Genomic DNA, 13109 nt, shown 5'->3' with positions numbered 1-13109 from the left:
CTTCTCCCTCTGTCTGTGTCTCTGCCTCTCTCTCTCTCTCTCTCTCTCGGTCTCTATGAATAAATAAATAAAATCTTAAAACAAACAAAAAAACCATGCTACTGAATAATCAATGGGTCAGAGAAGAAATCAAAGGAGAAGGACAAAAAAATCTTGACATGGGTGCCTGGCTGGGTCAGTCTGCAGAGCATATGACTCCTGATCTCAGGGGCTCATTGAGTTTGAGCCGTGTGCTGGGTACAGAGATTACTTAAAAATAAAATCTTAAAAAAATGTGGACACACACAATATGGACACAAATGAAAACGGAAATACTACATACCAGAACTATGGGATGCAGTAAAAGCAATTAAAATAGGGAGGTTCACAGTGATAAATGTTCACATTAGGAATCAAGAAAGATCTCAAACACACTAACTACACTTCCAGGAACTGGGAAAAGAAACAAACAAGCCCTAAGTTAATAGAAGGACATGAAATAGAGACTAAAAAGACAATATTAAAGATCAACAGAGTTAAGAGCTGATTTTTTTTTTTTCTTCAAAGATTTATTTATTCATTCAGAGAGAGCGAAGAGAGGGGCAGAGAGACAGGCAGAGGGAGAAGCAGGCTCCATGCAGGAAGCCCAATGTGGGACTCGATCCCGGGTCTCCAGGATCACACCCCAGGCTGCAGGCGGCGCTAAACTGCTGCGCCACCGGGGCTGCCCTGATTTTTTGTTTTGAAAGGCAAAAACACAAAAACCATTAGACTTACCAAGAATGAGAGAACTCCCTTTGACAGCACATATACTAAAATCAGAACAAAAATACGAGAACTCAAGTAAGTAAAAGTATAAATGAAGGAGGAAACATTACATGAATACCACACAAAGACACAGGACAATGAGATTACACTGAATTACCAACAAATTAGAAAATCCAGAAGAAATGGATAAATTTCTAGAAACATACAACCTACCAAGATTGAATCACGAAGAAACAGAACATCTGAACAGACCAAGTAATAGTAAGGACCCTGAATCAGTAATCACAACCTCACAATGAAGTCTAGGACCAGACAGCCTCACTGGTTAACTCCATCAAACATGTAAACAGAAGAGGAGGGAACACTTCTAAGATCAATTTATGAGGACAGCATACCCTGATACCAAAACCGGGCAAGGACACTACAAGAAAGAAAAGTACTACTAGTATCCCTGATGGGGACAGCTGCAAAAGCCTGAACAACATTAGCAAACCAAAATCTACAGCACATTAATGTGATATATCATGTAACGAAATAAAATGTAAAAATCACATCATCATTTCTGTAGATGGAGAAAAAACATTTGACAAAATTAAAAATCTATTCATGATAGCAACTCCCAACATACAGGATTATAGAAAGAATGTACCTCAACAAAATAAAGGTCATCTATGATAAGCCCCAACAGCTAACATACTTTCAATAACAGTTGAAAAGCTGAAGGTGTTCCCCCTAAGATCAAGAGTAAGGCAACAAAACCCACTTTCACCAATAAAGTGGAAGTCCTAGCCAAAGCATTAGGCAAGAAAAAGAAATAAAAAGCATCTAAATAACAAAGGAAATAAAACTGTCTCTACTTGCAGATGATATAATACAATCTATAAAACACCCTAACGTCTTGACAAGCAAAATGTTAAAGCTAATAAATGAATTTGGTAAAGTTGTAGGACATAAGATCAGAACACAAAGGTCAGCTGCATTTACTAACCATCTACTAACAGAGACATTAAGTATATGATCCCATTTATAATATTATCCAAAGTATCTGGCAATAAATTTAATCAGGAGATGAAAGATCTATACACTAATGCTACTAAGATTTTTATGGGAGAAACTAAAGAAGAATCAAATGGAAAGATATTCCATGCTGATGAACTGGAAGAATAAATATTATTTACATGTCCATACTACTCTATAGAGTCAATGCAATTCTTATCAAAATTTCAATGGCATTGTTCATGGAAATAGAATAAACAATCCTAAAATTTGTATGGAACTACAAAAGACCCTGAACAGCCAAAGCGATTTTGAGAAAGAACAAAGCTGCAGGAATCACACTTCCTGACTTCAAACAAACCTATAATAATCAAAACAGTATAGTACTGGCATAAAACAGATACACAGAGCAAGAGAACAGAAGGCCTAGAAATAAATCCATGCAACATATGATCAATCAGTTTAGGACAAAGGAGCCAAGAATATAAAATGGGGCAAGAACGGTCTCTTCAATAAATGGTGCTGGGAAAACTGGACAGCCACATGCAAAAGTGAAACTAATTTAACTCCAAATGGACTAAAAACTGAAATTCAAGATCCAAAACCATAAAGCTTCTAGAATATATAAAAAATGACTTTTTTGGGGCAGCCCGGGTGGCGCAGCGGTTTGGCGCCTGCCTTTGGCCCAGGGCGCGATCCTGGAGACCCGGGATCGAATCCCACGTCGGGCTCCCGGTGCATGGAGCCTGCTTCTCCCTCTGCCTGTGTCTCTGCCTCTCTCTATCTCTCTGTGACTATCATAAATAAAAATTAAAAAAAAATAAATAAATAAAAGGAAAAAAGCCAGATAACTCTTCATTCCATTTAAAAAGTTAAACATGAAAAAGAACTCTAAGAACAAACATTAAGGATAAATGACAAATCAGTCAATTAGAAAAATTATTTTTGCTAATATAAATAAATAATATAAAATAAAGTTAAAATTGCTAAATAAAAGAGGTGATTTTATCAGAAAATTAGTCTCTAAAGAGAAGGAGCAAGATTTAGGGGAAAAATATATTTAATTCAGAAAATTGCTCAAAGCCTGATTAGACCTATCAGTTTAGAAGAACTTCTGGGGAAAAAAAAAACCTGAATTGCTGCTGCAAAAGCCTGTAGGCTTAGATGATTTAATGGTGATTTAGTTTCAGGAATAGTTATTTCCCATTCTAAATATGTTGCAAAAAACAGACAAAAAACCAGCACAGGTGGGTAGTTGTCAAAGTGCTTATGTTTCAGGCATTGACCTAAATGCTCTACATATGTTGTCATTCCAATACTTGGATAAACTAAAAAGACATGTAAAGTTTCAAATTCAATGAAAAAACTGGAATAAGCTTAAAACCAATTTCATTAGAAGTAAACATTTAAATAAAATGTTGACAAATCAAATTTAGAGAATCAGTAAGACTGCAAAGTACACATAAAGATTATTAATATAAAAACAAATTGATATTTAATAAAAATATCTAATTGATGTTAGAAGAGCACCTAATTAAGCTGAACAGATACTCCAGATGTAAATTCTTGTAACACTGCAAACAAAATGCAACATTATACTTCACATTCTCACTAAAATGAGTAATAAGACATGGAAGCCTACTTTGATCATTATTAATTGTACTTGAAGTGCTAATCAGTGTAATAAATGAAATTATAAAATAACAAGTAACTATTTAGAGATGATACATCCTTAGTAAATAAAAACAAAGCATTAGGAAAGACATTGCCTCTAATGACTTACTTATAGTAAGTGGTTCAAATATAAAATAAAACCTAAACAGATGGTTTAGATCGAGTCCTGCATCGGGCTCCCTGCATGGAGCCTGCTTCTCCCTTTGCCTCTCTCTCCTGCATAAATTTAAAAAAATCTTCAAAAAAAAAAAAAAAAAAGAAAGAAAGAAAGAAAGAAAGATGGTGTGTTACTGGCACATCCTTAAACATAGACCAATGGGTACACTTCCAGTTATAAAATAAGTCATGGAGATGAAAAGCATAGCAATGGGAATACAGTTACTAATACTGTAATAATGCTGTTTGGTGATAGATGGTGACTACCTTTATTGTGATGAGCACCAAGTCGTGTGTAGAACTATTAAATCAATATGTTGTATACCTGAAACTAACCTAACATTGTATGTTAATTATACTTCAATCAAAAAAAAAAAAAAAAAGCAGACCAATGGAACAGATTGGTGTCCAGAAGCAAACTGACATACGTGTAGTTTATCAACTTGTGACAATGGTAATATAACAATGTATTTGGGAAAGGAAAGTCTCAATAATGGTGCTGGGTTAACTGGATGATCAATCAAAATACAAAAGGTTGAATAAAAAAACTGCAAGAAGAAAAACAAGGTAAGATATTCAGACATCGAATATCCATCTGAAATAGGAGTTGTATCTAGAACACAGAAAGAACATGTACATATCAATATCAGTAAGAAAAAGGCAGACAACTCAATACAAAAGTGGCCAAAATACATGAAGAGATACTTCACAAAAGGAGACTCTATCCAAATGGCCAATAAGCATTTGAAATGGTGTTCAGGAAGTGAACTAAAGTATGTTCTATCAGGAAGAACTAAAGTAAAACTGCATTTATGATGCCAATATATACCACCAAAATGGCTAAAATGTGAATAGTACAGAGAATGATGTAGAGTAAATGGAACTTTCTTTACACTGTTGATAGTAGTATCATTGGTAAAACCACTGGACAACTGTAAATCTAAGTAAGGTTGATTATATGCAAACCTATGAGCCAGCAACCCTACTCCTGTGTATATCCAACTGAAAAGTGTAATACATTCATCCCCGAAATGTACAAATATATTCACAGTTCTAGTCATAATAGCCCCAAACTGAAAATAAATATTCATCGATTATAAACTGGATTAACTGGGGCATAATACAACATGGATAAACACAATGAAAAAATACGTGGCATTGAAAATGACATCCAAATTACATACATGATTGGATCTTGCAATGCTGAACAAAAAAGTTAATAAGGACTAAATACTGCATGAATACATTCATACAATGTTAAAAAAAAAAGCTGGAATTATGGTGGTAGAAGTCAGGATAATTATTACCCTGGGGGTAAGAAGTTACTAGCAGAAGTAGGAGGGGATTCTAGGGTACTGATTATGTGCTGGTCTTGATCTGGGTGATTAAGTAGATGTGTGTACTTGTAGAAAAGTTACTAGGGCGCCTGGGTGGCTTAGCTGTCACATAGTCCACTGAACTATGTGAACAGTTGGTGCATTTTTCCTAGGTTACACTTCCATAAAAATTTTATACTAAAAAATAACCAGTTAAAACAATGGAAGAATTCTCTAAAACAACAAAAACCAAAATACCCAATTTGCAAGAAATTTATAAGGCTAGTGGTAACTACAAAGGTATGGATGGATACACACCCTATTCCCCTTACCATTTACTTCTTTCAGTAGCAGTTAATTTTCTAAGGGTTAAGGTTCTTCAGATGAATATTCCAAAAGAATTTTAATTTGAAATAAAACTAGTGATTCTAAAGAGTTAATTGGGAAGCATGGAAGGGGTGAATACTTGGAAGAATCAGAATAGTCACAATGGACACAAAGCTATAATGATTTAATCCGTGGCGCTAAATCTACATACCACAGTATAAATATATATGCATAGATTTAATACAGGTTCATAGTCTTTGGTCTCATACCTTTATGGTTAGCTGGGTTTCATGATTCAGAATATTTAGGATTAAATATAATATGATGTACATATCATCTTCTCAGCTGAACCTCAAACAGCACACTATTTTAATAAGCACATTACTACTTTTCTAGTAAAACATGAATATCCCTACAAAATGAGATAAAGATCCACATAGCCTCATGTCAGATCAGGTCAGTTTTACCATTAAAAATTTTTGATGCTGGGATCCCTGGGTGGCGCAACGGTTTGGCGCCTGCCTTTGGCCCAGGGCGCGATCCTGGAGACCCGGGATCGAATCCCACATCAGGCTCCCGGTGCATGGAGCCTGCTTCTTCCTCAGCCTGTGTCTCTGCCTCTCTCTCTCTCTCTCTGTGACTATCATAAATAAAAAAAATAAATAAATAAAAAAAAATTAAAAAAAAAATAAAAATTTTTGATGCTAAATTTAGGGGGGAAAATTGGTTGTCAGCACTTTTTGGATTTTAGAATTGTGAATAAGAAATTGTGAGTCAGTACAGAATAAGATGTGTGTGAAGAGAAAAACCTTATTTATTTATTTTACCAATTATACCTAGTCAAGTAGTTAAATGTTTGTTTCACACCAGATACCAAAACAAATTTCATATGGGTTGGGAGCTAACTCCTAATTTTAATAAATCAAGAAATAAAAGCCTAGAAACCAGTGATGACATCCTTCATCATATCTCTGGTAAGTGATAGACCTACACTATGGCAGAAATGACAGTTTGCTGGCAGAAATGGAAACTGAAATAATTTTCTGCAAGAATTTGGCAAAATGTACGGAGATCCTTAAAAAGACATATACTAAGTTTTTAATTTGGTAATTCCTTTCTCTAAACTATTTCCCAAGGAAATATAACATAATATGTTTATAACATAAACAACCATTTTGTCATAAATCTGTCAGCAGTGTTTTTTTTTGCTGTTGTTAAATTTTCTAAGCTTTTTAGTCATAAATTAAAATGATTCTTGGGGCAGCCTGGGTGGCTCAGTGGTTTAGTGCTGCCTTCGGCCCAGAGCGTGACCCTGGAGACCCGGGATTGAGTCCCACATCGGGCTCTCTCCATGGAGCCTGCCTCTCTCCCTCTCTGTCTCTCATGAATAAATAAATAAAGTCTTTAAAAAAAAATGACTCTTAATGGTTGTCATAGGAATGTTTTTCTTTTTCTATAATATATATATTATATGGAAAATGCTTGATATTATTTGAAGTGAAAAAAAGCACTAGGAAGTTATATTCACAGTTTCAGTTCAGGTATGTAGAAAAAAAATTTAGGAAAAAAGTATGACAACTGTTAACTAATATGTTTAAAAAGAAAAGAAAGTCTATTAAAAGAAAACATCTAATAGTAAAGTCAAAACCTAAGATAGAATTTCAAGAAGTCAAACCTGTGGTCAAAAGATGGTGGCCTGAGAAATAAAGAACACAAAATACATAATAACAAGCATCTGCAATTACTCTATATCTAAGCTTGAATCTTACTTTTCCTTCTTAAGAGTTATGACATCTAGCCTTCGGCTGAGTAGTGATGGATGCTTTTCTCATGTACCATTTCAATATACTACTGAAAGGTTTCATCAATACTCAGGGCTAAAATAATCAAATATTTTAATTATAAGAATTCCCAGATTTGACACCTTGAGGGCATTCACCACTAAATAATGTCCAAGACAAAGAGTGGATCCTGACATGTAGTTTTAAAAGCAGCCACAAGCTGTTTATGATGTAAATACTCTGACCCTGAAATGCAGTCACCAGGCATCTGGTGGTTAGAATACGTTACCAAGTATACACTACAATTATGTCCAGGACATCTGAACTTATAAGGTAAAAAGGGGATTATAGATTTGCTCTTGAACATGAATGAAAGCTGAAAGTATACAAGTTGTTTTGGACTGTATTGAGTGGCTCTGGGCTAGTGACCTAAGAATCTGGAATAAAGTGAACTTACTTTGTATATGACTTCTTAGTACTTAACACATATTAATTGAATGAGAAGAAAATCTGTTTTCCAACACTATGTGAACTTCTGATAAAGTAACATACAAAGAAATTTAATGAAGGTATCTACATGAGAATGACTTCCAATATAAAGTAATTCAAACTTTTGCAGTTAGTGAAAATATTTATTCAAACCTAACTGTAGTACAGTATCAAGCTGAGTTAAATAAACATTAAATGTATGATATGTAGTTCCTTAGGAATAGGCCACCGCAATATCATAGACATTTTTAACAACACATATTTCTGCAGTAAGGTTCAGCAATTATGACGTGATTTCCACACTGAGAAACAGGAATAGAATGGATTTAGTTTTTTAAATGCCCAGTATTTAAAAAAAAAAAAAGGCTGAGGGAAATGACCCTTTAACAACACATACGCCTGTGGAAAAAAACCTTGATATACTAATATTTAACCAAACAGAAAGCACTTAATAGAATACACTTTAATCTAGGCACAATTGGTTAGATATTAATGATAATTTTTGTTCTCATTTAAAGATTTAAACCAATTCTTCAACTTAACTGATGTGTGTATCTGATACAGAGAAGGCACCTCTTTCATTCTCCCATAGGACCTTTAGGGGGCACAGAGACAATGCAGTATATCCAAGTATAGATACAGTTACTTAACATAGCCCACTTTAGGAGAAACTAAATGAAAATATAAACTATGATTTCTCTTTTTACATCTTATGATGGACATGGCTTTCTAAAAAGGACACCAGAAGATAATCTTCCACACAAGCTTTAACAAAGAATACAAGATTTAAATTAAATGTGCACTGGTCACTACTATGTATGAAATTCTATGAATTAGTGCAATTCTTCAAATCCCCAGTATACAGGGAAAAGTGTATACATACCAAGAAATTTCAACTACTACATAAACAAACTTTGTATGGCTCAATCACCTAAACAATTAAAGTTCTGTAAAAGGTCCTAAAAGTTATAAACAAAAGATGAGAACACTCAAAAATGGTTTACAAAATTCGCTCTTTAAAACAAAGAGACCAGAATGACCAAAAAAACCACATTAAAGTGTAAATTTTCAGGAATATAATCTTTACTGCAATTATAAGAAGGGGTATTAAGTATTCACTCTAGGAAAAAACCTAAATTGTTCATTTCTGATCCAGCTTCACCACCAGATGGGGTTGTCATCACCTTTGTACTACTTTGTGGTTGTCTTTATAGGTCTATTGAGGGCAGTTACTGAAGGCAATTTTTATAAGGAAAAGCATCATTTCCCTCCCCAAAAAGTGAGAAACTATTCCAGATGAATAAGCCTTAGGGTTAGGGATCACAAGAAGTCAAAAAACACAATGTAAAGAACACTAAGTTGATTTAACCTCTATTTCAACAAGATTTATACAATATTTACAACACATAATTGTCAGAGCTATACAGTTTTGCAGATTGGCTTTACTTACATTTCTGCAAATGTTTTTTCCAAAATAAAAAATATACCAGGTAAATCTATTTACAAACTAGGAAGCTGTTTCAGAAACAGCATGATTCAGATATAAAGTGAAATTTTAGTACAAGGAAAGTGCAGGTCATGCTTTCAGGTTCTGTCAATATCTCATTCCCTACACTCATAGTTTAAGGGATACGAGTTTTAAACAGCTACTGTTCTTATATGTTCAGAATGTTTACTCATCATAATGCAATGATAACAAAAATTTGTCCACATCCATTCCAGCTGGAAATGAACTGGGTAGCTTCTTTTTCTGTCAAAAAAAAAAAAAAAGAAAAGAAAAAAAAAAGAAAAGAAAAAAAGAAAAAAAGAAAAAAAGAAAAAAAAGAATAAAGAAAAAAGAAGAAAAAGAAAAGAAATAAAAAAAGAAATAAAAAAGAAAAGAAAAGAAAAAAAAAGAAAAAATAAACCTAAGTTAACATATTGAACTCAAACAAGGCCAAAAACTTTCACTTAGAACCTTATAACAGCTTCTTCCTATACTACTAAAATTTTGCCAAAACTTTTAGCTGGTTGGAATTTTTAGTTATACAGAGTAGAAACACATTTTATAAATTCAAAGTTAATAAATTATACTTCAGAAGTACTTTAACATTAGTTTAGGGTGAAAGACATTAAATAAACCCAGAGTTTGTGGATGTTGAGATAAGACAGACCATGCTTTCTATGAAGGTGGTCATTAATCACCAAACCACCAGCCTTAGCAGCTTTCCTAACTGCAGCTTTTCCTAAGTTTTTTCAGGTACTGTTCAAGTTCCAAACACTTAGCACACTCCGGGTGTCCTACGAACACTACAGTTAGTCCTCCCAGCCAACAGGTTAGAAGTGTGGTAGTCTCATGTCAAGGGATGCAGCTGAGCCCCAGAAGCTCTGGGCTTACCTACAATCAGAACCATGAGCAAGAGATGCGGGATTCAAACCCAGGCTTGCATGGCATCAAAACCATGATTCTTTCCCTGACACTGTACTTGCTATTAAGACCTTTTAAACATCTTTCTATTCAGTTCACTTACTAAGTGGCTAAACAGGTTTAGGGAAAACGGGTTTTGGTTATCAAAGCTATCCCTGCATTGCCTTGCTACAGATAACTCTGCCCAAAGAAAAAACAGGTAAATTTAATTTTTACAATGCCCCAACATATTAAAGTCTGTAAGAGCCAATGGAAGAGATGCCAGGACATGTGAAAAAACCCAAGAGGTAGGAGTTGCAAAGTTGTTTTTTACTTGTTAATTCCACACATGGGAGTGGCTTCCCGATCTTTCATGCCTTATTGTCATTCTCCCAAAAAACTTGGGTCCTACCACAAGAGAAACAAAAATCTCCTTTCCTCAAGAAAGGGGTTTATCAATAAATGCCTTAGCAATTGTTCTGCAAAAGCTTCATTTCACCTAGACAAATTCTGAGTACCACACTGGCTGAGACACACTGCTACAGAATATATTTTGTTAAGCAAGACTCAAAGCTGTTTTGACCAGAGTGTTCGGTTAGGTAGCTGTGGCAAAAATGCTGAGATCTCTAATGTGAGCACTGAAGGAAGGGCAAAGGTGTGGTTTTGAAATTAAGACTTTCAAACTTGCCTTAATTTTCTTCTTTTTCATTGGGAGTGATGAATTTGCAAGATTTTTATTAGAAGTACGAGAGGTTCGTTCACGTTCATCTAATTCCTCAATTTTCCGCTTTTTTGTGGTGCTCCTTGATGAGGCTCTGAATTGCTGTGTATTGTCTTTGAGAGGAGTTGTCGAAGCTGTCCTGGAGATGGCTGCTCTGGAGAGAATCATTAAGGTGTGGGCAGCCATGCTTACACTGTTCTCACTCCCTGTCTCACTGGCAGGGCTGCAGGCAGGCAAGTCTGGGTTGACAGGAGGAACGGTTACCTTGGGTGTGCTACTGTCTTCACCAAAACGTCTACTAGAGGGGACCTTGATACCATCTCTAGGGTCTTCTTTTGGTCTGTCCCCTGCCCCTGAGCCAGATGTCCGGGGCACAGGTAAATCAGAGCTATCGGGGAGCCTATTTACGGGGCTGTGCCACTGACCATCCGGTAGCATTTCTGTACTATGTTTGGTTAGTGGGGTTATCAGAGAACTGGCACATTTACTTTGTTCTTGTTTTGGATCCTTCACAGCTGAACCTACTGCAATGACATTTTTACTATTTGAGGACATGCCTTGTTTTTTGGTTAGTTCTTGCAGTGAGGCTACTACGGTTTTCTCATTCCGTAAACCCCCATTTTGCTGCCCATTTGACAGTTTTGAAGTTTCTGGATTTTTCTGCCTTTCGACATCGCTGCATAATTCATTCTCCTTATTAGCTGTTGCTTTATGGAAAGATTCAAGTACAGTTTCTGTGGGTGAAACCTTCTTTTCTGACTGGGTTTCTTTTATGGTGGTATGTCGGCTATTGGCACTTTCTGATTTAGATAAAATCTTAGGCAAGGGAGGTCTCTCTCTCTCCCTTTTGAGAGCATTATTAGAAGGGGGCTTTAAGGTGGAGGACACAATGGGTGACTCAAGATTAGGAAATGAAATGTCATTTCTTTCTTTGTTTTGAGACACCACCTTATGGTGTGTGCCCTGTGTAATTGCCACAGGAGGAGCAGTGCTATCAAAACAGAGCACACGTCTGTGGCTTTCAAACGGTTTGCTAGTTGGAACTATACTCTCTAATGAGAAGGGAACTGTCATTTCTTCCAATTTTTTCCCAAGATCAGTGGCCATATTCTTGTCAGATACTTCAGTTCTGCAAAATAAATAAATAAAATTTAGCAACATAAAGAAACTCTTGTCAAACAGTTCAGTTCTGCAAATAAATATTTTCTAGCAACACGAAGACATCCTTTATGTTTTTAATCTGAACATTCAAAAAATCTAGGATAGAAACTACTTTTATGCTCACCTTTGTGTATGACATCCAACTAAATGACTAGGTGAATCCACCAAATTATTTACCTGCTTTCCTGGAATTATAAATGAAATAATTAGAAGAGAAAAACATTCCTGCGAGAGAGTATATAATTCTGAAAGAAAACGGAACAGACCACAGTATCACACATCATGAGAAAAATTTTAAATGACAACTAATGTACAAAGTATTCTCATATACTGGGTTTAAAAAGCAGCTTCTAATTTTATATACAAGGCAAGATGGTTACTCATCCATTTTACAGAGGAAATGCAGACATGGAGCAAATGACTTGCTTCAATTTCAGGCAAATACTATGAATCTAGTCTCTGGCTCCATGAATTACAATGTTCAACATAGCACCTAGGGGTACTCCCCAGGTACACCCAGGGGTCATCTATCCCCTCTGGATCTAAATCCAGATACGACTATTATGAAATTCTGCCCATTTAACTGTCATGTTTGCAAGCCTATGTCAGGCAGAGCACCAGCTCTGGACTTTTAATATCCATACTTTAATTTTCATGGACTTAGGAATTTATGTGGGAGAGCAGCAAGATACCAAGCTGGAGAGAAAGGCACAGAGGAGATCATGAAGGACCTTGTGCATTATGCAAAAAGTTTCAGAGAGAATCCTTCGGTTTTAAATAGGGAAGATGTATAAATAGACATACTTTAGAAAGTTACTCTGGCAGTAGAGTAGAAAGATGGACTAGAGAAGAAAGAAAACTGCCCTCAGAAGTTCTCTTTAGGTGGCTGTAAATATTCCAGATAAGAGAGCAAGGGCCTTGGAGACAGTGATGGGCATTCACACAAAGGGCCAAAGAGGACCGAGTGATGACGTCAACCAAGGAGGAGAAAAGCAGGCAGAGGAGGTCTTTGAGGAGGAAGATGTGAGGATCTGAAGATTCTGAGTTAGGCAGAGTCAGGAAAGCTGGAGTGCAATCATTTATTGTGGGTCCAGAAGCCACCAATAGTGTCAACTGCTGGAGGGAAATAAGCCCAGAATGGAAAACCTCCAGAGTCACTGATGATCTCAGTTTAAACAGTTCTAGTGGAAACGTGAGAAAAAACAATAATGTGGATGCAGAAAGACAGGAGGCGTTGGGATGAAGGGTTGGCAGACGAGATGAACCCAATGAACTTTAGAGCCAGAGAGGGAAGGATCCCAACAAGAAAAATTTAGGATATAATGAAGACAGAAGATGCAGGTAGATTGCACTAA

At 35.8% G+C, this 13109-nt stretch overlaps 1 protein-coding gene across 1 annotated transcript in view; it reads right to left on the bottom strand.

Moving 5' to 3' along the window:
• Positions 1-8551: 8551 nt before the first annotated feature.
• LOC121500334 (protein NPAT) overlaps positions 8552-13109 on the bottom strand; it is a 49792-nt gene continuing 45234 nt past the window's right edge. The window contains exons 16-18 of the mRNA XM_041771978.1: positions 11879-11939; positions 10561-11722; positions 8552-9236 (exon numbers count right to left, since the gene is read on the bottom strand). Coding sequence (XP_041627912.1) covers positions 9159-9236; positions 10561-11722; positions 11879-11939 — 1301 coding nt within the window. The 3' untranslated portion in view covers positions 8552-9158. The remainder of the gene's footprint in view (positions 9237-10560; positions 11723-11878; positions 11940-13109) is intronic.

Source organism: Vulpes lagopus, chromosome 10 (assembly GCF_018345385.1).
Source record: "Vulpes lagopus strain Blue_001 chromosome 10, ASM1834538v1, whole genome shotgun sequence".
Lineage (NCBI taxonomy): Eukaryota > Metazoa > Chordata > Mammalia > Carnivora > Canidae > Vulpes > Vulpes lagopus.
This window is presented reverse-complemented; position numbering and strand designations above follow the sequence as displayed.